Below are 26498 nucleotides of genomic sequence, written 5' to 3'. Positions count from 1 at the left end.
TGCACACAAATCCTCTACTTCCTAAGACAGTGGATATTCACAAATCATTCCTTTTAAAAATGTGCCTCCCAAGTTTACCAGTAGTGACAGTCATCTATCTATCTATGGTTTGCAAAAGATCAGATTTATCTCTATTGATATTTATTTACCAATTTTTTCTTCCTCCTCTTTTTCTTCCCTCATAATGGGATGTGTCTTCTAATCCTCTACTTATCTAGTTTTCTCTCAAAGTAGTCTCTCCAAGCCCATTTCTCATCACTTAACAATTGCATATATCTATCTCCTCATCCTACTGTATTTATCTCCTTTTCCCTTTCTCATTTTTAATTTATTTCTTTTTCCTCTTCATTTATTTTCAGCCATCTTTTTTGTTCTTTTTCTCTTCCATAATATTCTTCACCTTTTCTACTCTTTTTTCCTCTTTCTTCTTCACTGATCCTACTCTTTTAGATCATTCTGCTTCTCTTTCTCCTTCCTGAAGGCCCTTAGTTGCTAGAAGAAGGAAAAGTCAGGAAGGAGAATCTGGTTCCTTTTATACTTGTCTTACTGTTATCTGGTTGGTCTCAAGCCAGCCTAAAGCAATTTGATCTAATTCATGGTATATTTCCCTTGAAAGCAGATTAACAACTCAAACATTTATTAGATTGAATGTTACCTAAACTATCATCTAATTAATAATGTCTTTGACATGGATGTAATAATCATTGTACCACACAGCACTTTGGTGACATAGTTTTCATTGTGACATTGATTTCAAAATGTTTGATGGATCAATTTAACAATACATATTTATTAAAAGTTTATACCAAACTCTATACCAGGCTCTAAGGATGTAAAAAAATAAATTATAAAAATAGGTTCTTCAAAGAACTTATAATCTTTTTTTTTAAACTACATTAAAATTCACATATAAACATAGAAAACATATTTAAGAGAATTTTGATTTAGGAATTAGAAAATCCCTGGAAGCTGATAGGAACAGCAAAAGCCTCATGTAAAAGACGGAGATGACATTTAAACTGAACTTTGAAGGAAACTTCAAAATACAAGAGATAGAAGAAAGAAGGAAGTATGTTCAAAGTCTAAGATACAGCTCATTCAAAATCAAGAAGATAAGAGAAAATAATATGTGTGAAGAACAGCAATAATGTCTATGTCAAGAAAGGTGGTAGCTATATAAGTGGGAAATAAAAGGAGAAGTGAGAAACATCATGAAGGGAAGATAAATAGATCTTCACAACTTATTGGATATATAAAGTGAGTCATTATGACTTTTTTCTATCTTCTTGCTAAAACCCTCAAACACTCTAAGGTGATTTTGTCTTTTACAGTAAAGGAAATTTTCAGGACTTTAGAGTGCAAAATTTACCTCTTGCCCTCTGCCTCTCACTCAAATAGCCTTGACTGCTCCTTTCTGTACCTAAAGAGCATTAAATTCTGAGAATGAAGATTCAAATTTTAGTACTGACCCAGTAATCAGCTGGATCTTTCTCATGTCTAGGCCTCATGATGCTCATCTATAAAATGAGGTAGGTGGCCTAGATCAGGGATGAATATGTATGTGTGTATATGCATATGTATACCACTTTGGTGGCATGGTGAAGTCTATAGAATTTTTCTCAGAATAATATTTTAATTGCTTAAAATAAAGTCCAAAGGATTGCAAAAGAAAGCAATTATATTGAAATTTATCTATTTCTCTCTCTCTCTGTGTCTCTCTCTTTCTTCTTTTGCAATCCTTTGGACTTTATTTTAAGCAATTTTATGCAATATTTTTCCTCCCATTGAGTTTCTCTGGCCTATAATATAGAATAACCAGGAAACTACAACCTTATTAATTCAGAAAATATATTTATAATGTATGGAAATTATGTAAAAGAATCCCTTTAGCATGGAGACTATGATGTCAGGAAGATAGTCTTAGTTGATTCAAATTTCTAGCTGAAAATCACATTGAGTGTGGACATTTTCAAAATCATTTACTGTACATCCTCTACTTTAGGTATCTAGTATGATTGAAGATATATAGGAATATGTAATAGAGAAGGGATAAAATAGGTAATGGATAAAATGAATAATTTTAATAAAATAAAATTTTAAAAGTTTTTTTCCCCCCGAACAAAATCAGTGTCTTCAAAAGCACTAGTTAATGATTGGTGGAAGAAGGGGGAAATCTTTCCAGCAAATTTCTGTGATAACCAGGATAGAGATAAAGGAGTAATACCAAAAGAAAAGAAACAAAAAGAGTCATTATCCAATAGAAAAAATGGTCAACAGATATGTATGGGGAATTTCCAAGGGAATAAATCTAAACCATCAATAGCTTTCTTTCTCCACTTAAATGCATGTACCTATATATGTGCACGTAAATATACATGCATACACACATATGTATACACATTTATACATACATACACTATAACAATAATAAACAATTATAAGCACAGCATATATTAATGAAACCTACTGTAACCACATATGTACATATACCACATATAATCATATTCAAACTACCCAAAGGTAACACAATTCAAATTAAAATCCTTACTAATCTCTGTACAACAGCAATATATGTTTGCAGATTTCTTGATGAGAATATATTTTACTTGACTATCTATATGTGTGTGTGTATATGTATATTTGTTAAAAGTTATTTTTTTCCTTTTCAGAGGGAAAGCAGAATATAAGGCAGAGAAAATGCTTGATAATTTTAATAATACTTTAAAAAATAAAAATACTAGCTAATTGTCTTCTTGTCTGAGTGATAGTCTTAAATCTCAAAAATATTATTGAGCTGTGTTGCCATTGATGTGTCTTTAGCCAAAGAAATGTAAATAGCAGGTAAGGCAAGAGACTAAAGGGATCTCTCTCTCTTTCCATGAGTCTACCATGAAACCTCTCACTGTCTACATCACCTACTGAAGCACCTTGAATTACGTGGAACAAGATTCAGTGGAAAGAATACTAAATTTGATATCAAAGAACAAGAACCCAAATACCAACTCTGATGTCTAGTATTTCTATTATAATATGAAAACAGTCTTTTGAGAGCCCAATGTTTCTTGCAAAATGAGGGCTTTGGACTAAATTATCTGAGTCCCTTTCTAACTTAATTATACACCATGAAAGGCACTAAGGTATATAGTCAGAAGAGTACTAGACTTATAGTCAAGAAGATTCAGATTTGAATTCTTTCTCAGACACCAAAAACATAACCCTGAAGAATATCACTTAAATACTGTGCTTGCATTTCCTTATTTATTTGAGGAAGGTAATAATAGTATTTCTTTCATAAGGTTGTTGCCGGGCTCAAAAAAGAAAATGGATTGAAAGAAAGTGGCCAACCTTTAAGTACCATGGAAATTTTAGCTATTAATCATGATTATCATTTCTTTTTGGGAGCACTATAGAAATTAAACAAGATACTTAAAGCATTTTAATAACCTTAAATTGCTATTACCTTGTATAATATCATTATCATTTTATGCATACATCAGTTTTCAGGATTCCAAGAACTTCTTTCTCTAATGGATTCGTGGCTCAAGGTTCTTTGTCTCCTTGTTTCTTTCCTCATTATTAATCATATCCCATTCACCAGTCCTGAGACTCTACCAATTTGTGCTTCCCATCCTTAATCTTTATAATGTCAGAACGTGTCACCACCTATTGGAACTTATTTCTTCATGTTTATTGTCAGTATAAGGATGTAACCAGATCATGGTCCCCATCTATGTTTCTCACTTTTAATAGTAGATGACCAAAATTCACTCTTTTTATGCTACCTTAAAGTTTCATTATATGATATAATGGTGTCATTGCCTTCTGCTCTGGTCACAAAACACCTTCAGTCCTCCATATACTTGTGGGCATTTTAAATGCAAAACTGATGGACATTCAAAAAGAAGGTGATTAGCACAATGTGAGCAGACTGGAAATCATAACATGTAAAGAACAATTGATGAAGACTAGAATGGGTGGTCTACAGAAAATAAAACAAAGACATGATATGTGTCTTCTGATTCTTTTATAAAAACAACCATATTGCAAAATAACCCGTTTTCTGTTTTGCTCAGAGGGTAGAAATAAGATCAGTTGTTGGAAGTTAAAGGGAAGGATATTTGGTTTTTTTATCAATTAAATTAGAATCCACAGAATACAAGAAAAAAGTGGGGAAATATCACTAACACATATCAGAGATGAATAAATGGATAATGAATGAAGGAATGAAAAAAGCATTTTTAAAGTTTTTAATGTGTGCCAATTTCCAGATATATAATATGAAAAATGTTATAATAAATAAGTCCCTATTCTCAACGACCTCACACTCTATTGGAGGAAACAACACATATGTGAGTGTTCTGCTAAACCATTGGTTTAATTGTCCAAATATACTGGAGAGACAAGCAAGAGAAGCTGAAAAGTGATCTTAATTAATTAGTAGGTCACAATCTATTCCGACAATCATGTCAATTATGTTGATCTAAAAGTCTTCTTTGATCCGTATCTACCATTTTAACCCCTATGAGCTAATCCACTATGAAGATTACCTTCAACAAATTTCCTTTGGACATAAATTTGTGGATGGATTCTCTTCCTGTTCTAGTATCAATACTACATAAAACCAATCAAATGATAACAATTGATGATCAAATTATAGGAAATAACTGATTAACTCTGATAACAATAGATTAGTGACTAATTAACTCTTCTTCTCATATAACAGTAAATAGATCAAAAAAAGCACTAATTTGTTCCTTCCAAGATTTCCTTTACCATTTTTGTTCCTACCTCTACATGGCACCATTTTGGGAACATAATCCTTAGGAACTGTCTGGATATGTAGATATTAGTCCTCAGGGCACAAGTCCACTCTTTTGGTTCTAGTTTCTGTTGAAATTTAGTTCAACTCATTATTTTGTATTGATCACTTCCCTTTTATAAATCAAACCCAACCTCCCACTAAGGTTTTAATGAAACAGTCAGAAATTTCCAAATGCAACAATTTAATAACTATCCTCAATGAGCATCTAAACAAAGGTTTCTACATTCCATCAAGTTTATGTGATCAAAGTCACAAACATGACAATGAGGATTCCTACACTTTCCTTAAAGAAATAATTTCAAAGCCTCAGTCTTTAACCATATTGAAAAGGAAGATACCCACAGTTTCCTTAGGGAAAAAATATTTCAAAGCTTCATTCTATAACTATGTTAACTGAATCAGTATAATTTTAGTCCTCTCTCTTATCAAAATATTTATTCAATTAAGCTAAATAGAGCTAGCATGGCACAGTAGAGAGTGAATTGAATTTGAAATCATATGCTGCCTTATACTTTCTAGTGACTATGAGAAAGTTGACTTTTCTACTCCATAGCTCTTCAACTATAAAAGAAAGGGATTGAACTAGATAGATTTTAAGATCTCTTCCAACTCAATGTCTGATCCTGCAAATTAGCTTATATCTTTTATTCTCTGTAATGGAAATAATAATGTTGACTTTTTTATCTCAAAGGTTTATTATAAGCAAAGAACTCTATAAACCTTTAAAAACTATACTGTTTGAGGTGATCTTCATTTAACTGCTCTACCTGCAAGTAGTTTTTTCTAATAAGGCTTTGAGCCCCTTGAATCCAGGTATCTCACTTTCTCATTTTGAAATATTAAGCTCAACCACTTTGGTTTGGGCACAGAATTCCTACAGGAGCCCTGAGATCCTGTTTCTCAGTTTGATGAATAATCCATATTGACTAGTTGAAGCTTGGGCCCCAGATTACCTTGTTTTGCAGGCTTTCTCTTTGTCAACTGATCTCTTCTGAGTTATGCCAGAGAGCAGAGAACAAACACTTCTTTAGAATTAATCCACAAGTTTTTGTGGCATTTATAATGTGGGATCAATTGGATTCTCCTTTGAACTGTCCCTTGATTCTTCAAGAAAGACGGGGGGGCGGGGAGAGAAATTTGAAGTCTTCTTAGAATAATCAAATAATCTGGGTTTGAGGTTCTTTAACAATTTTTTTCTGATTAGGTCTCCCAGACTGACAGTTCTGTGTTACTATTCTAGTTTCTTCTCTTTCTAAAGCTTTTCATATTGATGTAAATCCTAATATTGCATTCTCATTTGTATGACCCTGAATTGATTATACATTTTTCTTAAGTTTATCAGTAAAATGAATTGGTTGGATTAGATGATCTCTTGATCATGATCTAAATTTATGATATAAAATGATATGATCTTAATTGTCTTCTACTCTGCTTCTCTTTGATAGTCCTAACCCCTTTAGTATCAAGTAGTTTCAATCCTCTCCCTTGTCTGACTATTAGACTCTTTCCTATGTTTGAACTAGTTGCTTTTCTAGACATATGCAAAAAAGCATTGGTTGCCTCAACCCAAGGACAACCTGAGTGTATAGGTAGTATGTATCCTGATTTTCCAAGAGGCAAAAGGAGGTCAGAGAATCCTGGATCCTAAGGCATTCATTCATTGAGGGAATTAAGTTTAAAAAATAAAGAAAGAAATGTTATGAAAAGAGACAAATAATGTTTAAAGATATGAAGTATAATATATCTAATTTCTTCTTAGTGTTTGTTCTTAATTTCATTTTTGCTTCCTTAATTCCATATTAAACATTCATGACAAATTTATGACTTTTTGCAATATGATGGGTCTCTAGGGAAAGGTAAAAAATAAAAATGGATAATAATTCTCAGAAAGGTTCTATAATTTTTAGTCCATGGGCACTGTGGTGGTGAAAGAGTCTGAGATTTGAAGCCTGACTTGAGTCTGAATTTCAGTTTACCACACATTAGTTATTTGACCCTGGATAAATAAGTATACTTTTCTCCAAAACCATTTTCTCATCTATAACATAAGAGTAACATTAATTAGCAGGGGGAAAAGTGATTCATAAACTTCAAAGGTATAGAAAACAAAGCCCAGAACTATAAGTTTATTGGTAGAAGGTAGAAGGAGCTTTCTGAAATTTAAAAAAAAAAAACTCTTTATCAATTCAGTTCAGCGTCTTCACAACAATTTATTGTATGAGAAAGTGTCCTAGAGAACAGAAGTTAATTGAGTGGCCCAGATTCTCACAAGCTAAGTGTGTCAGAGCCTCAGTTTTCCTTGGTTTGAGGACAACATCCTGTTTATTTTCCTGATCCAACTTTTTAAATCTTAAAAGATTGTAGAAATAGGAGTTACTATTATCATTTGTAGTAAGCAAGTTGATTGGATTTTTTTTTAATTTTGTTTTCATTTTCAAGTCTTATAGAATGACTATTGTGGCATGTGAATAAATATAGTATGTTGTTCTCTGACTACACTACACTATACTACATTATGAGTCAGGAGGTCTAAGTCTTAGTTTCTCTATTGCCTTTAACATAGGACATGAAGCTGAATTAATTCCTTCCCCTATCTGAGTCTCAGGTTTTTTTTTTTCCACCTTTCTGTAAAGAATTGGACAAGATAATCTCAGGAATATAATCTAGAGATCACATTCTATGACTTTTATTAGTGATAATATTCCTTAAGCAAAGAAAGACAGGAATCAGTGTCATTCTCTCTCTTTAAAATCAAGTGTTCTGACCTTCCTTCTTTCTACTCTTAAACTTTTGTTTGCATGTTTCAAAAAGTTATTCCATCTCTTTCATGTAATTCCCTTCCATAGGACTACAGATGTATAGTTCTAAGGAACATTAGAAATCAGCTATCTAGTCCAACAGTCTCATTTTACAAATGAAGAAACTGAAATTGATAGAGGGTAACTTAAGATCACTCATCCAAATTACATGAGTAATAAAAAAACCATAATTTCAACCCAAGTCATATAACTCTAAATCTACAAGTCTTTGTACAAAACCACATCTATTTATTTAAGTTTGTTTTTATTTCTATTGGTTCATTTCTATATATATCACTTTTCATCTCCCTCAACAATTTTATGTTACTGATATTGTACTGTTATTTCCATGTCAACAAGGGGGTATAAAATAATAAAAAGTGATTTTTCCATATTGGATATATTCAAGTTGGTATTAAGAGACCTATTCCATAGAAGAGAAGAAGGATGAAATCAGGGATATGTCCTTAGTGTAGTCAAGAAGCTAGAAATATGTCCCTGAAATGAACAGACATAATCAAGAACAATCTCTTGGCATTATCTTATCATTTGTGAATAATCTTTTGTTTTGTCTCTATTGATTGAATATAACCTCAACTTTTATACATTAAAGATAGCTTCTAGCCTATGTTATGGGCAGAACAAGTATCACAGATGCTGTCCAACAATATTTGGAACTAAGTTCTTTGCTATACATCAATCAACTCATTTAAACATTCCTGGTACTCAAAGCAGTATTTATCACATACAACCATATGATCTTGGGCACAGCACATTGGAAGCTAAATATTTTTTAATTAGCACCCTGTTGTGCTCTAACAAAAAAATATTCAGCAACAGTGGCAGGATAAATGGAAATAATACTGTTTGGAAAGAGAGAAGAACAAATTGGCTATAATTATATGGTAATTGAAGGCTAAAAGAGAAAGAAAAGAAACAATTGTTAGTGACAACAAAGGGAGAAAAAAAGGCAAAGGAAAAATTTGAGAGTCAGAGTTCTCAGGGTCAAAGAAAGATAACATGAATCTCTATCTACTTTCTTCCTGAAATATTCCAATATTCATAGCATAAAGAGCTGGAGACAAAGTGTATGCTCATTCAAAGGACAATCAGTAAGCATATTATAGCACATGAAAACACTGGATGATATCAAGCCATATGAAATGATGAATATGCAGAATAAATACAAACTTAAGGAAATTTCCTTCACTCCAGTCACCTTAAACAATATTAAATATTATTTAAACAAAAATAGAGAATACAATATTCTTTTAAACAAAAAAAATTTTACAATATTTCTTTCAAATAACATTTTCCCCTTTTTAGTTAATCATAAAGGATTAATCCCCACAGTACAGTCATGGAAAGAAGTATGGAAGGAGTAAAGAAGAAAAGGAGCAAAGAGAAGAGAGGAAGGAAGGGGAGAAGATGAGGGGAAGAAGAAGGAATGAAGAAGGAAAAGAAAAAAAGAAGAAAAGAAAGTGATGCTGGAAAAAAGAAAAAAGAAAGGAAGGAAGAAAAAACAGTGACTTATAGAAAACTATGTGCCAGGCAGTATGCTGTAACTTTTTGTATTTATTCTCTCTATATTTCTTTTTAATATAGTTATATAGGCACTTGTTTTCTCCCCCATTAAAAGTATCTTCCTTGCCAGTGAAGATTGTTTTATTATTAAATAAATTCCCACTGCCTACTTAATAAATACTTATTGATTTATTGATTATATTTCTATTGCATGTTAAAGCTTTAGAAAGTAATATCCTCACATTAGACCAGAATGGTGATACAAGTGTTATTATTTTACAGATGAGGAAACTGAGGAAGAATTAAGTTAAATGAAGATAAGAATATATAAGCAGTACATACTGAAAGTCAGAACTTGAACCTAGTTCTTTTGAGTCTAAGACTAAAGTTCTCCTTACCGTACTATTGCCTCCAAAAGGTAGAAAAAGAGATGTACAAAAAAATATGCATTTGTTTATGTTTCTGTGATTACTTTGTTTGTGAATAGTATATCTTAATATCTAAATTACATTGTCTCCTGTAATTTTTGTCATCTTAGCAAATCATTTATTACATTCAGTATGTTCTATTGTATTGTTAAATAATTATTATGAAAGAGTATTAAAAATGGGCCATGGACAAGTTGTATCCCCAAGTTTGAAGCCAAGGAAGAGAGCCATAAAACTCAGGTGCTAAATGCAAAAACAAAAAAAAAGTTATAGTTGGTCACATTCTCACAGAAAGGCATATGTACATGAACTAGGAGACCCAGTGAGATGGAACCTCCTGAAGTGATGGGAAGTAGTTCTAGTGAGAATATATTCCAAATGAATATCTTTATTCATGACCTAACAAAATCTCTTGGATAACATGAAGATTCAGTCAGGATAACTTGCTCCACAGCTTATTTTTGTGAGAATATCTTTAACACCCGTTCCCGGATCTGCTTGGTCCTGACACCATAGATTACTGGGTTGAGCATGGGTGGAATCACAACATACAGATTAGCCAGGAGGATGTGGATGTAACGGGGAACATTCCGACCAAAGCGATGGGTCATGAAGGAGAAGAGGGCTGGGGAATAAAAAGCCAAGATCACACACACATGGGAGCCACAGGTACTCAGAGCCTTGAGACGGGCATCCAGGGAGGGAAGACGAAAGACAGTTTGTAGAATGTGGCCATAAGATATAGCAATGGCTACGATGTCAAATACCAAGTAAGAAATAGCATACAAACCATAGATAATGTTGATCCTGATGCTTGCACAAGCCAGACGGGCCAGACCCATGTGTTCACAGTAGGTATGGGGAATGATGTTGTGTCCACAAAAAGGCAGACGCAGGATCAAGAACACAAAAGGAAAGACTGTAAGGAGAGGTCTCATCAGCACTCCAACACCAATTGCAGCCACCACTTTGTTAGTGAGAATGATGCTATAGCGAAGTGGGTTGCAGATAGCCACATAGCGGTCATAAGCCATGGCCAGGAGAACAGCTGATTCCATCCCAGTAAAGTTGTGAATGAATAACATCTGTGTCAGACAGGCCCCGAAAATGATCTCCCTCAAGTTGAACCAGAAGATTCCCAGCATTTTAGGGATGGTAGCTGTTGACAGACCCAGATCAATAGTAGCCAACATGGCCAAGAAATAGTACATGGGCTGGTGGAGACTTTTCTCAGTTTGAATCACAAACAGTATGATGATATTTCCCACCAGTGCAATCAGGTACACTATGCAAAAAGGGAAACCAATCCATGTATGCATAGATTCTAGGCCTGGAATGCCTAGCAACAAGAAGGAGGAAGGATGAAACTGGGTATCATTGGATATGGACATCTTGCCTGTGGATGGGTGTGTTCATGATCATCTCAAGTGCTCACCTTAAATATGGGAGCACAGTGGGACACTGCTTTATTTGGTGGTCCTGCAGAGACACAAATAGATTGTAACTTTTTTTTCTTTTCCATTTGCTAAATATTGGAAATCTGCCAAGCATAAGTCTATGTGCTGACATAAATTAAAAGGAAAACATAAATGTAACATTTCCAAAATATGGAAATGGCTAGTATGAATTAACACTCTAAGACCAGACAGTAATTAATACATTGTATATACTTAATAAATGATTATTGTTAGAGTGGAGAATAGAAGTACTTCAAAATAATGACAAAATTTTAAGGAAAAAAACAATTCTATATAAACAAATCATCTCTTATCAACTTTATCATCCCAAGTAAATGCAGTTTTATTCACAATATCTATAATTATGTACCTACTAACATAAGACTATAAATCAATGAATGAATACATGCATGGATGAATGAATAGATCAGTAGATGTAATATAGAATCTTTTCAATAGAGTTTACTATCTAAATGTGAAAGAACTACAAATAAACAAATAACTATGGAAAAGTGACTGTAAAAAAAACTTTTGATAGGTCTATATGAAAAGCTGGAAACATTCTATTTTTACCTGAGGAAATCAAGAAAAGCTTGAGTAGGTCAAATATGAGTTGGATTTTGAAGGAAGAGATATATATAGTGGAAACCGAATTAGGGAGTTCGTTTGAGGCTTGAGAATGGTAATGAATAAAAACATGGAAAGAAAAAAGATAAAAAAGAGGAATGGAGAGTAGTTCAATTGTCCTGTAATATAAAGTATGTTTAATAATATGAGTCTGGAAATGTTAACCTTCTGCCTACCTTCCTCCTGCTCAATCTCATTATTATCATTCCATTATCATTATCATTCTCTTCTTCCATACAAAAAACAAGGAAGAATATCATTCAAATTCTATATCTTACACTATGTTGTAATGGACAAATAAATTATTCTTTGCCTCTCAATAATTTTTTCTTCACTTTTTTAATGGCAGATAATTTGCACCACTTCTTCCTTTCACTTTTTCCCAGTACATGCTTGTCTCACCCCTTAATTTCGTCATTTTTAAAAATTGATATTATCTTTTCGTATTCAACCTCCACATGTGCCTTCTGTCTATATTACTCCTTGTAACTGCCATAATAATGAGAAAGTTCTAATTAGTTACAAGTATTATCTTTGTAGGAATATAAAAAGACGAGCCTTATTAAGTTCCTTATGATATCACTTTCCTAATTATCACCTTTTTCATTTCCAGAGTCCTGTATTTGAAAATCAGATTTTTCTTTCAGCTCTGGTATTTTCATCACAGATTTTTGCAAAACCTCTATTTCATTCTTTTCCTCTGAAGGATTATATTCAGTTTTTCTAAGTAGGTGATTCTTGGTTGTAATCCTAGCTCCATTGCTCTCCAGAATATCATATTCCAAGGCCCCTGATCCTTTAATGTAAAAGTTGCTAAATCTTGTGGTATCTTGACTATGGCTCCACTTAATTTCTTTCTGGATGCTTGCATTATCTTCTTGATTTGGGAATTCTTGAATTTGGCTATATATTCCTGGGAGTTTTCATTTGGAAGTCTCTTTCAGAAAATTATTGGTAGACTTTTTCAATTTCCATTTTATCCCGGTTCTAGAATATCAGGACATTTTTCCTCCATAATTTCTTGAAAGATGATGTTCAGGCTTTTTTTCTTGATCATAACTTTCAGGTAGACCAATATTTTCAAAATTATCTCTCCTATATTTATTTTCCAGAACAGTTGTTTTTTTCCAGTGAGATATTTCACTTTTTTCCTATATTTTTTTTTCATTTTTTGGATTTTGCTTTATTGTATCTTGATTTCTTATAAAGTCATTACCTTCCATTTGCTCAATTGTATTTTTTAATGAATTATTTTCCTCAGTGATCTTTTGAATGTTTTTTTTTTCCCAAATGGCCAATTTTTATTTTTAAGGCATTCTTCTCCTCAGTAGCTTTTTTGCATTTTCTTTTGCACCACTCTCAGTTCTTTTCCTATTTTTCCCACTGTCTCTATTACTTGATTATCAAAATCTCTTTTAAGTTCTTCCATGTCCTGTGCCCACTTTTTATTTTTCTTGGAGGCTTTGGATGTAGGAGCTTTGACTTTGTTATCATCTTCTGAATGTGTGTTTTGATCTTCATTGTCACCATATTAACTTTCAATGTTTAGAAATTTTTTGTTGTCTGCTCATTTTTCTATCCTGTTACTTGATTTTTTTACTCTGATAAAGTAGGGCTCTGTTTCCAAGGTGGCTTCAGGGGTTTTGTGCAGCTGTTTTAAGAGATCCTTCTAGGAATCTTACCAGAAGTCCCCTTCTCTGCCCTGGAACTGTTAGAAGCATCCCTGCTCTATCTAGTACAGTTGTAAGATCTACTGTGCTGAATCAACAATGTTCTGTTTTGCTGTTGCTTGGGCATTGGGATTGGGGGTTTGCTGGCACAACTTGCTTTGGGACTGCACATTGGAATTCCGCTCTGTTGCAACAGACACTTTCCACTGATCTTCCTGGTGTTCATGGGTTAGAGACATCCAGAAGCCTCTAGCACTACTGATGATTCAGAGGTCCTGCCTCATTGAGGCTGGGGTCCAGTCCAGGCTGGGGCCAGGACTGTGCTTGTGCAGCCTGTGCTGGGATTACATGTTAAGCTCCCATCCTAATTCCACAGACCATTTTTGCTGATCTTCCAAGTCCTTTTTGGTGTCTGAACGTTGGTTCTGGAAGCCACCGTATAGCCACTGATTCAGAGATCTGGCTGGGGCCAGATCTGGATCCAAGACTGGGACTGGTTCTGAACTGTGCTGGTGCATCCTGTGCTGCAATCCCACCCTGGTTCTACCAACTTTTTCTGCTGAACTTCCAGGACCTCTTTGGTGTTTCTGGGATATAAAGTCTGGAAGCCTCCAGCACTGACACTTATTGAGAAGTTTACTGGAGCCAGGGCCAGGGCTGGGGCCAGGACCAGGTCCAGGAATGCACCAACATGGCCTGCACCAGGCCAATACAGTGAACTCCCACCCTGGTGTCACAGACCTTTCCTACTGACTTTATTTTTTTTTCAGCTGTAAAATGTTCTAGTCCATCTTTTGGGGTATTTTGATACTCTAAAATTTGTTTAGAGTCATTTAAAGGAATTTGGTGTGGCTTGGGAGAGAAACTGGATGAGCTCCTACCTTTACTCCACCATTTTGGCTATCTTTTTTTTAAAGAAACAACAGTACTTAATGCTTCATAAGGTTATTGCTGTAATATGCTGCTAAATATTTTAATAACTGACTAAAAATGCATGAAACTTTTAAATTTAATTGATATTATTAACATGTTCTCCATCAGTTTTTTTTAATTCCATATAATACCCAAACAATGAACCAGGTCTTTACTTATATCACTTTTTGATTGCCATAGTTTAAATGTTTATATTTGAAATATTCTACTCTACTAAACTGATAAGAATTAGTTAATGTGCATCTTAGGCTGTTTTGGAGTTTAAATTAGATGATGCATAAATAAAGATGATTGATAACAAATAAGGTTGGTAAAAAGACAGTCCTTTTCCTTAAAAGATATTAAACTAATTAAAGCAAACATGTGGTGAGAACAAGAAGACCAATGACCCTTTTCTTCTTTTCTGTGACTAGATCCTATTTAACCGGAGAATTTTTTGAATTCTTGCTTGTGGTGTTTAGGAAGAATGCTGATAAGCTGGAGCATATTTGAGGCAATGAAAACAGGACAGTGAAAGGACTAGATATCAACACACATCAGAAGTAACTAAGATATGAAGATGTTTATTCTAGAGAAGAGAGGACTAACGGAGCACAAGATAAGTTTTGGAGATTGCCCTGCAGAAGTAAGAGTACATATGTTTTCTCGAATCAATCAAGTGGTCAACAATTGCTTAATAAGCCCCTCCTATCTGTCAAACACTATGTGGAATATCAAAGATACAAGATAAAAAATCCTTAACTTTCAATATCTTATATTCTATTAGGAGATGTAATAGTTAAAGATAAGTAAATGAAGAATGAGTACACAGTGATTGAAAAAGTATTAATGGCTTATTGAACTGAGAAAATCCCCATGAATGAAGTAGTATTTGATTTGAGCTTTGAAAGTAGTGAGATTCCAAGAGACAAAAGTTTGTGGGGACAGGATTCTAGGCATGAGGCAAAACTGGTAAAAAGGTACAAATGTGAAAGAGAGATCTTATACACAGGGCTTAGAAGCAGACCAATTTGCCTGGAATGTTGAAAATATAGAGAGATTTAAGCTGCTTGAGTGTATTGTTAAGTGTTTAAATAGAAAATAGAAAATATATACTTCATTCTAAAGGCAAAAGAAAATAATTGAAGTTTTTGTGAAGAGATATAATCTGATTATGCCTGTGATTTAGAAACAACAAATTGATTGATGGATGCATAAGAAGATGGAGAGTTTTGTATAGTCTAGATAAGATCAGATAAAAACCTGATATCGAATAGTTGTAGGCTGCATAGAGAGAGATGTTCAATGTGAAAGATATTGAGAAGGTAGAATTGATAAAAGCTAACATGTAAATGAACATAAATGAGAAGGGATAGAATGATCTTGGATAATTCCTAGCTTGTTACCCTGACTAAATAGAAGAATGAAGATGCCCTTGACAGAAATATAAAATTTAGAATGAAGAGCATATAACAAAGGGAAGATAAATACTTTGGTTATAAGCATGTTGCATATGATAAGCTTAATGGATATCTAGATAGAGATTTCTAACAGAAATAATAGAAGATGGTGGATTATAACTCAGAAAAAAAGATGAAAGTTGCATAGTTTTGAAAATCAAATGCAGAAAAATATAGATGAATCTATAAAAATTGGTGACCTCATTGACACAGAGTATGTAGAATAAGAGGAAAAAGACCAGTACAGACACAGGGAGTACATGTAGAGAGTAGTGAATTATGAACCTGAAAAGGAGTCGCAAAGAATCACATGGACTAGTATCAAGAATGCAAAGAACGAGCAGTGCTTTGAGGTCCCACACACCAAGGGAGCATGAAAAAGGAGGCGTTGACCACCAATGTCAAATACTTTTAAGGTCAAGCTAGACAGAGAAAAAGTTAGAAAATGGAAAGAAATTTTTAAGAGATTAAAAAATCAATGATATGTGATCATGGCATTTTTTTAAAGAATATGAGATATCTGGGTTTAGTTGTAAGCAGTAGGCAAGATAAAAGGGAAATAAATATGAAAATCAGGGAATGTGAATGATAATTTTGTTTAGGAGGCTGGAGGGATAGAGTCAATAGTGGAAGTAGTATATTAGCCTTCATATTACTAAGAATGGAGTAAAGGAGAACAGGGTGGGAGATGCAGGATATTTAAGGAAAAAAAAATTGGGACCCAGAGATTAAAATTTTTGAGTGGTCAATTTAGATAGTATCAGGCTTACCATAGAGAGAAAACCTTCAAAATATTTACTACAAAGCTATCCAAAAATAACTTACTATCTTAAGAGATAGTAGGTCTCCTATTATTAGATATCATCAACCAGGTGATATATAATCTCTTTTACTTGTTCTTATTTTGCAAATATCTAACTTTGAATATTTTGAGACTGTTCACATAACTGAACACTTTATCAGGTTTATAACTGTTATAAATTCTAAAAAAAATTTTCATTGAGGCCCAAAGCTAATTTTGTGCTTTTGAATGGCTGAGGTCATATAGCCATGTAAGAATTTTGTAGAAGTGGGTGTTGGGGGCTCTCAAGGAAAACTTTGGAAGAGTTTACATAAAATTTATACAGAACTACTCCTAATCTGGTCCTAGTTTGGCATTTAATTTTTTTTTTTACTGGAATGGGTATCAAACAGTACCTTTCATTTCTCTTGTCTTCGATTTTTTGCTAGTATCAGCTTGGTACTGTTTTGCTGATCGTATCTGCTGGAAGTTGTAATTTTTTTTTCAAATACAAGACTTTTACTCTTTAAGATGAAATGAACCAGTTCTTCATCTCCCTCCCATCAATAGGCAGAGCATTCTTCTCTATGCATAACTCTATAAGGTAAATCTGCTCTCCTGAGGACACAAAATATATGCAAACTCCACTAGGGGAGTAGTGCACAAAGAATACTAAACCAATGAAAAATAATGAACTGAATAGCAAATGATATAAGGCCAAGATTTCTAGGGATAGTGGTTTGAGCCCATTCAGAGTGAGCACTAGAATTAACAATCTGAGAAACCATGCAAGGAAAGATAATCAAAGATATGTTGCATTCTGAGTCAAAGTGCACAAGTGAGCTAGGTTTTGAAAATACTGAATTAGATACAGGTTCTTTGTAGTTATTCATCTGGCTGTTTTCATATAGAATCTCTTCCTGAGATTCTTTCTAGCTCATGTAAACTTCACCTAAATACTTCCTGGGGTCCTCTATGCCATTGTGTGATTAGAGATCTACTACTTCTTGTCCTCTTATCTTAATTTCTGAATCCCTCCCTAGTCATTTTTCACTATAGTATCATCAGAAGCATCCTCATGTATGTCCCTCATTAGCTGGCAGTAAATATTCCTACACACACCCATACCTATACAAATATATATATATATATATATATATATATATATATATATATATATATATATATATAATGCACATACTTATACAGACATGCATAAATTAGTCTTCTCATTATATTTTGTATTACTTCATCTATCCTTCCTTATGTCTACCAGTATATTGAAGCACAGAATCATATCTCAAGGCTAGAAGGGAACTGAGAAGTAAACAGTCTTATTCTACAAGTGAACAAAATTCCTTTAATAATATGCCTGGTTCTCAAGTTTCAATGTAAACATTTCAATTAATACAGAACTTAATAAGACAGTTCATTTTATTTTTGAACAACTCTAATTATTAAGTAATCAGTTTAAATAATTTTCACTTCCACATTTTTGTACATCATAATTTCCTTATCAGACAATATTTTCCTATTCTCTTTAAAGTCAGGAATTCTCACATTCTAAGTCCTAGGTCAATTCACCTCATTCCATGAGGCATTTCCAGATCACTCTTCTTTGTAATATTAGTCTTCCCTTCAGAAAACTTATTGTAATGAATGAAATTACATTGAACTTTCTGACCAAGTTAATTCAAGGTCACCAACCTAGCTTGTGATCTGGCTGCTATATTTATTGTGTTTATATGCAATGATTCTGTTTATCTGATGCCAAGAGTATGTGTGAAGATAGAAAAGTAATAATCAGAATGAAGTGATCAGACACAATAGGTTTGTAGTGGTAATGCTGAAGGAAGAGGAGAAAGAGAAAATGTAGAGAAAAGATGAATTTAGGAGAAGAAAGAGAGGAGAAAGAGGAAAAGAATGAAGGAAGGGAGGGAGGAAGGGAGGAAGAAAGGAGGGAGGGAGGGAGAGAAGAAGGAAGGAAGGAAGGAAAGAAGGAAGGAAGGAAGGAAGGAAGGAAGGAAGGAAGGAAGGAAGGAAGGAAGGAAGGAAGGGAGGGAGGGAGGGAAGGAGGAAGGAGGAAGGGAGGAAGGGAGGAAGGGAGGAAGGGAGGAAGGGAGGAAGGGAGGGAGGAAAGGAGGAAAGAAGGGAAGAAAGAAGAGAAGGAGGGAAGGAGGGAAGGAGGATGGGAGGGAAAGAGGGAAGGAGAAAAGGAGGGAAGGAGGGAGGGAGGAAGGAAGGAAGGAAGGAAGGAAGGAAGGAAGGAAGGAAGGAAGGAAAAGAGGGAGGAAGGGAGAAAGGAAATGAGGGAGGGAAAGAGGAAGGGAGGGAGGAAGGAAAAACGGATAGAGGAAAATAAAAAGATGAAGATCAAAAGCAAGAGAGGAGAAAAAAGATTTTGTCTCTCACTTCCATGTCTTTGTATAGGCTATCTCATGAAAATAGAATGAATTCCCCTTTTTCCAATTCCTAGGTTCTGTAGCTTCTTTTAAAGTTTACCTTATTGCCAAATACTATGAGAAAAGTTTCTGATAAATATAATTCTTAATGAACTTCTCTGGTGATACTTTGTTTATATATCTGTCTAAATTCTCAATAGGACTTTATTTATATGTCTGTTCCCAAGAGGAATTAAGATTCTAGATGACTTGGACTTTTTACTTACTGTCTTTAAATCTCCATGAGCTACTAGACTTTTGTTCCTTCTTGGTAAGCACTTGGAAAGGCTTCGAATATGAATGAAAGAGGCATCTTTTCTGAGTGCTGTTCCACAAATCTCTAACCCTTTTTGAATTTCATTTTCCCCAACTATTAATTAGATAATAATATCTAATTAATTCTTGTGATTCTTTACTAATCCACGGATCCGTTATTCAGATAAAATGAGATACTTATTGTGAAAGTGATTTGAAACATTGTAGAGATAATCATTGTATCATAATAAAATGTCCTACATCAGAAAGAAACTTGGAGGAAGAGAAGCAACAAAAGAAAGAGATAAATACTGTGGGAGAAATAAAATAAAATTGAGAAGCCTAGGGCATGGTGAAATAGAAACATAAATATTTGTATGCAAGAGATAAGTTCATATAGAAATATAGAATGATGCATCAGACAAAAATGAGGAAATAAGCATAGAAGGGGGAGGGAGTATTCTGAGATAAGGACAATATGAGTACCTTTACTTCTTCCATATAAATTTAGGCAAGTATCTTTATAATAATATGACTAGAATGTTTGCTTCCTTCTCTGAGTCCCTCAATACTCTTTGTTTACACTTTTGGGTTCATTCAACTATTAATTTATTTGTATAAACAAAGTACACTTTAAGTAGATTATAGGGACCTTGAGGATAATACCATTTTACATTTTCTATTATTTTTATTTACACAGAATGCCCTACATATTGTAGATACTTAATAAATCTTTAGAGCGTTGTAGTGGAATGAATTCTATGATTTTTTTAAAAAATAGTTTTTATAAATAAATTTATAAAAAAAAATTTAAAAAGAATAAAAAAGAATCTATGACAATGTGAAAATTATGTTTTAGATAAAGCAAGAATCAATAAAATAGATCTAGTCACAGAATCAACATAGTCAAACCAAATGAGAAGCTTCTAGGAACATTGAAAAAGTTTTTTCAGGGGACCAGAGTGTAAAAAGATAACTTCATCATGAATCTTCTAAAATTGGGGAATAAAAGAAATTGTAGATGCTTTCCTTATATTGCAGCACCTGTGTAATTTCTTTTGTATAAAAGACATACTAATGAATGACTATGGGTTTATATATGTGATTTCAAACTAAGAAAAGTAATACTTTTCAAGTGAAAACCTTCCTACCTTAAACAAACTTGCTCTTCCAGCCCTGTTTAATGTTTACCTGCCTGGTACCTCTCCTAATGGGGAGAAATGTTTGGAACCCCAAAGCTCTGGAAATGATCTAGAGAATAACTCACCAATTCTGGTATCAGAGATATTCTTATGTCTGTCTCAATTACAGGCTGCAATCCAGCCTAAGCAGTTTCAAAGAAAGAGACTTTATTCTAAAATCATATCCCTCTGTGGGTAACTTCCTCCTACAGTCTGCACAAACCTGGCATTTGGGAAAAGAAACTATGGCCCTAAGGCCCAAAGCAAACATCATTCTAGGTTAATCCCTTGATTATAACCAGATTTTCAGTCATTAGGAAATGACTGGACAAGTTTGGGGATAGAGGATGCCAAGCTGCCCATGAGAGAGGTGTTTATTGACACTATGGTTGAGACTGAACAAGCCTTTTCTCTACCCATGTTGTTCCTCAAGAAGGATAGGGACTGCAGGAGTCAGTTAACCTTGAATCACAATGATATGGTTCAGGCCTATGAACTGAAGCCCAGAGGATTATGGTATAGATCTGAAATAACATATCTCCCTCCACTGCAATACATCCTTATACCTTTTCTAGAACTAAAGGAAACAAAATGTAGTTTTGTTAATTTACTGACCTGAAGAAAATGAGCCTGTATAAGATAAGTGTCTAAGTTCATGAGGAAAGGTTCACTGGTGTGGATAGGACAGGAAACAAGAACATAGTTTAGGTAGGCAGAGGCTAGACTGTCAAAAAGAAAGGAGCAATTTCCTTTGTTTTTCAGTAGATCAGAATGACTCCAAAACTGAATGGATGTATCTTTTGTTGGTTTCTGAAGTTCTGGTGCCACAATTAATTAAAATCTAAATCTCAATTGACTTGATTTACTTTCTGTCCTACATACAGACATCTTTTATAACTCCTACTCTAAATTCAACAAGCCATAAACCATAAATTAAAACTACTAATTCTGGCATGTTCTCGGAAGAAGTGCTGCTCTTGGAGGGGGCGAGTGAGAACAAGCTCATGCCAGGGACTAGCATGCCACCTTTTAGAGAGATCTCCCTCTATTCTCAACGTCCAAATGGAAAAATAGAGAAAAGGGAGCCTGAAAGGACTTGTTATTTTCTTATAAACAATACTTATATATTCTTTTTTTTTTTTTTTTTTTGCAAAATTGGCAGTGTTCTAGACAGTAAGTCTAGTTTGACTAACTCACATAGTATGGAAGATGGAAGTTTGTACAACAGAGTTGTCAAGTTAGGCTACGGCAGCTTACAAAAAAATTTGAAAAGCTAAATATAAATTTTTATTTTACTTCAGAAGCAAAAAGAGGATTTAAGGAAACCCATTTTGATAGAACTGAGTACAACCTTCCCCCATGTATGACTGAGATTGAGAGAAGTTTCAGAAGCCATGATTTTTTTAAAAGACATTGGACATCATTTTTCAAGGAATTATAAAGGAAAACCATTCTGGATATCTTACATGACTAGACTGTATTCTTTCTTCATATTTGTCTCTTAGAATTCCCTTTTTCCTTAAATAATTAATAAATGCTTGTTTTATGATACATTGATTTGTATACTTTATTTTATTATTCCCCACAAGTTTTTATTGTCCACAACTTTGAAATTCCACCCTGTTTATAATTTTTCTAGCTTCCTTTGTACTTTACACCTCCTCCAAAATTATTCCCCATCCTCACAATATCAATTTATTCCAACCATCAATTATTTCCCAAATTAGAATTGAAGTACTAAAACACTACACTTTAAAATATTGTTGTGAAAAAAATCTACATATTTTAACGCAGTAAAAAGCAAGTTATTTTTTAGAGAATTAAGGTCAAATGTTTTAAAATTATAGTTGATATTTAATAAATGTTTGTTTACTCTCTCCCTTTCATTAAGAGTAAAATGTGGTTATTGGCTTATGGAGACTGTTTATAATTTTTTGAGAGAGACTATATACTCCCTGTTATAGTTGAAACTACAACATTGTCCCAGTTATAGTTGACAATGAGTCATGAAAGATCATAAGCTGTCCCCCTAAGAAAATATTTAGGGTGAATCTCTTCATCATGTATATATTTTACATGGCACAATAGATATGTTCTAAGAGAAGATATAGTACAAATGAATCTCTATAATATCATATTATACTAGTTTTGTGTGGATAATCATATATATTAATATCAATAAATAAATTTTCATTAAATATAAAAAGGAGATGACTTTTTTATGTATTATACAAGACTGGATTTTTGTTAAAATTTTCCTCATATTAATTCTCCTTATATTGAAATTCTACTTATATTGTGATTTGAAACACAAAATGGAAAGATAAGAGAGATTGGAGATGAGTTTCACTTTGCTCTATATTTAATCCTAAACTATGTTTCTTTTAAGTAGTTATCAAAAACATTTAATGCCAAAATCACCCTTCATAGTCACATCAAATCGTAAAATCCTAAAATTTTAGAGCTGGCACTTCAAATTATATAGTCTCACCTAAAACTGAGCTGATATCCTTAACAGATTCTCCCCTCAGACTTGCACCTTCTGGCATCAGCATCAGTCTCATGAGCACGCTATTCACTATTTCTACCTCCATCGTTGACTAGACCATTACTTTCATTAGTGAGTCTTCTGACCCTTATAGAAAGTTAGAGGTAATATTCTAAGAAATGAAGTCACTTTTTTAAATTATAGCTTTTTATTGACAAAACATATGCATGGGTAATTTTTACAACATTGTCCCTTGCACTTATTTCTGTTCCAACTTTTCCCTTCCCTCCCTCCACCCTTTCCCCTAGATGGCAGTCTCATACATGTTAAACATGTTAAAGTATATCTTAGATACAATATATGTGGGCAGATCTGTACAGTTCTCTTGTTGCACAAAAAAAAAATTGGATTCAGAAGGTAAAAATAAAAGAAAAATAAAAATGCAAGTTGTCCACATTCATTTCCCAGTATTCCTTCTTTGGGTTTAGCTGATTCTGTCCATCATTGATCAATTGGAACCGAATTGGATCTTCTCTTTGTCGAAGATATTCACCTCCATGAGAATACATCCTCACACAGTATTGTTGTTGAGGTATATAATGATCACCTGGTTCTGTTCATTTCATTAACATCAGTTCATGTAAGTCTTTCCAAGCCTCTCTGTATTCATCCTGCTGGTCATTTCTTACAGAACAATAATATTCCATAATATTCATATACCACAATTTACCCAATCATTCTCCAATTGTTGAACATCCATTCATTTTCCAGTTTCTAGCCACTACAAAAAGGGCTTCCACAAATATTTTTGGCACATACAGATCCCTTTCCCTTCTTTAATATCTCTTTGGGATATAAGCCCAGTAGTAACACTGCAGGATCAAAGGGTATGCATAGTTTGATAACTTTTTGAGCATATGAATAGTCACTTTTTAAATATCCACAGACCATATAGATCTAGGTTCCTCATCAATAACAAATCCTTGAAGCTCACTACTTAAGATCCAGCAGTTAGACAATATTTATATACCAGTAAGCAAATAGGAGATATTTGGCCTGGATTTAAGAAGACCTGACTTCAAAATTGATTTCAAACACTTAATAACTGTGTGACCTAGGAGTAAGTGATTTAAGCTCTTTTTGCATCTATTTCCCCATATAGAAAATGGGGATAACAACAGTACCTACTTGCTAGTCTTCTTAGGAGGCAGGTAACTGGCTCAATGGATAGAGTACTAAGATGAGAGTCAGAAGACTTGAATTCAAATTTCATCTCAGACATTTAGTAGTTATGTGGTTCTGGGCAAACCTTTAATCCTATTTCCCTCAATTTCCTCATCTGTAAAAAGAGATGGAGAAGGCAATAATAAATGTTTCTAGTGTCTTTGCCAATAAAGCCTCATGCAAGGTTTAGATATAACTGAAAAACTGAACAGCAACAACCTAGACTTGCTATGAGGATCAAATGAAATAATTATTACAAAATTCTTTGTAGTGATTGGAATGTAGTAAGCATTTTATGAACATTAGTTATTAGAAGTAGTCATAGTAGGCCACATAGTAATTGGGGGTTTAAAAAAAAGTCTTTCAGGCCTGGAGGGGTTTAGATGTTTACCTACACTTAGCTATCTCTTAGTATCTCAAATTGGAAAAATATATCAAGTATTCTACCAGAGGGCCTAGCCTAGTTTGTAATCAAGGGCACATGCATTTTGCAAGGCATTCTCCATGGTCTTTAAGAAGATTCTGGGATCTATTTGATAGTGAAGAACCAGAGTACCTGCTCGCGAATCTGCTTGGTTCTCACACCATAGATAACAGGGTTGAGTGCTGGTGGGATAATCATATAAAGATTGGCAATAAGTATATGAACATATACAGGAATATGGTGGCCAAATCGGTGAGTAAGGAAGGAGAAAATGGCAGGTATGTAGAAGACACACATAACTCCTACATGTGAACCACAGGTGCTCAGTGCCTTGAGCCGGGCATCATGGGAAGGAAGACGAAAGACTGCATGGAGAATAAAGGCATAGGAAACCCCAATGAGGATGAGATCCACAACAAGAAAGGAAGCAGCAAAGAGGCCATAGATGGCATTTACACGAATGTTGGCACAGGCCAACTTAATAATACCCATGTGTTCACAGTAAGAGTGTGCAATGATACGAGCTTGGCAGAAAGGCAGGCGGTAGGCCAGGATAATGACAGGTATCATAAGCAAGACAGGGAGGAGCACAGTAACTATTCCAATGCCAGTCAACACTGGAACTGTTAAGATGGTTGTGTAGTGAAGAGGGGTGCAGATAGCCACATAGCGATCAAAAGCCATGCCAAGTAAGACACCAGATTCCATGCCAGTGAAACTGTGGATGAGGAACATTTGGGCCATACAACCTCCAAAGCTGATCTCATGAGCCTGAAACCAGAAGATTCCAAGCATGCGGGGCACAGAAGTTGTTGAGAATGCAAGGTCAATTGTGGAGAGCAGAGCCAGGAAATAAAACATAGGATCACGGAGTGTCTGTACAGTCCATATCACTAGTAGGATTGTGACATTGCCCAAAATTGCCATAATGTATAAGGAGCAGAAGAGCAAAGACAGCCAAGAATGGATATGTTCCAGCCCAGGAATGCCCAGCAAGATAAAGGTGTTTGGATGAAAGGCAGTGGCATTAGGTTGTGACATCCTGCGTAGACTGAAATGTCAAATGAAATTGTCCCTTCTTAGAAAAAGACAAAATTAATAGTATTAATAGTAGTAATAATAATAATAATGATAATAAATACATAGCTGTGTAATGGTTAACTCAAATATTATTACAAAGAAGATGTTTGCTATGTTGTTAGCTCCTTCCCTACTTTTTCATCTTCATTTTCTTCTGGATATGCTCTGTTTCATTATTTGTTTTGTCTTCTATGACTATATAAGCTTCTTAAAAGCAGAAACTGTTTTGCCTTCCTTTTGTATCCCTAGTGTCTTGTGCAGTGCTGGAACATAGTAATGAAATGGAGGGACACTACTCCTGTCCTGCACTCCTGAAACCATGAGGATATTATCTTTGTTTAAACTCTGTAATCAGAACTATGTCACTAGTTTTTCTCTCCTTAACACAGGTGATTTTTTTGCGTTTTCAGTTGTGGACATGCATGCCCTGCCAGATGTGCTGCTTAAACCTTATTTATCACCAAAGATGTTAACAACTTGAGAAGCATAGAAACTTAAAGAAATATTGTTTCCTTGTTAACTTTTGCCACCTGCATGGGAATGGAATTTTTAGTGTGATAAATGGTTCAGAACATTCTTGTGTTTTTTTTTTTCTTTAAATTTGTGTCCTTGAAATTGCTCAGTGAAGACTCCTCAACACCTGTACTTGTGGGCTCAGCTGCTGGCTAACAATAAACGCTCTTAAATTTACATTATTTTGGCTGTCCTGTATTTTCTCTTGCCCGGGTATTTCAGTACTTTTAATAAATTTTTTGTTGATTTGATTTTACTTGATTTGGAGATAAGGAGTACAAGGTTATGGATTTGATGATGCAAGAATTTGTTAGTTACAGTCAAATTTAGTGAATTATTAGACTATATTGTTATTCAGTCATTTTTCAGTTCTGTTCAACTCTTTCTGACCCTATTTGGAGTTTTCTTGGCAA

At 34.1% G+C, this 26498-nt stretch overlaps 2 protein-coding genes across 2 annotated transcripts; both read right to left on the bottom strand.

The window, feature by feature from the left end:
* Positions 1-10027: 10027 nt before the first annotated feature.
* Positions 10028-13377, bottom strand: LOC100922124 (olfactory receptor 52E2-like). The gene is made up of 2 exons (XM_012546915.1): positions 13366-13377; positions 10028-10963 (listed from the first exon to the last, which is right to left on the bottom strand). Exons 1-2 carry the CDS (start codon positions 13375-13377, stop codon positions 10028-10030), a joined length of 948 nt encoding a protein of 315 aa, XP_012402369.1.
* Positions 13378-24597: 11220 nt separating this feature from the next.
* Positions 24598-25533, bottom strand: LOC100922380 (olfactory receptor 52J3-like). Its single transcript, XM_012546918.2, has one exon. It carries the CDS (start codon positions 25531-25533, stop codon positions 24598-24600), a length of 936 nt encoding a protein of 311 aa, XP_012402372.2.
* Between the last annotated feature and the right edge of the window lie 965 nt (positions 25534-26498).

This window comes from Sarcophilus harrisii, chromosome 3 (genome assembly GCF_902635505.1).
Source record: "Sarcophilus harrisii chromosome 3, mSarHar1.11, whole genome shotgun sequence".
In the NCBI taxonomy this organism is placed as follows: domain Eukaryota; kingdom Metazoa; phylum Chordata; class Mammalia; order Dasyuromorphia; family Dasyuridae; genus Sarcophilus; species Sarcophilus harrisii.
Note: the sequence above shows the minus strand (reverse complement) of the source record. Positions and strands in the feature narration are given on the sequence as shown.

What these genes read in the sequence shown, in the direction of transcription:
- LOC100922380 (XM_012546918.2), bottom strand. Translation starts at nt 25,533, where the DNA reads ATGTCACAACCTAATGCCACTGCCTTTCATCCAAACACCTTTATCTTG.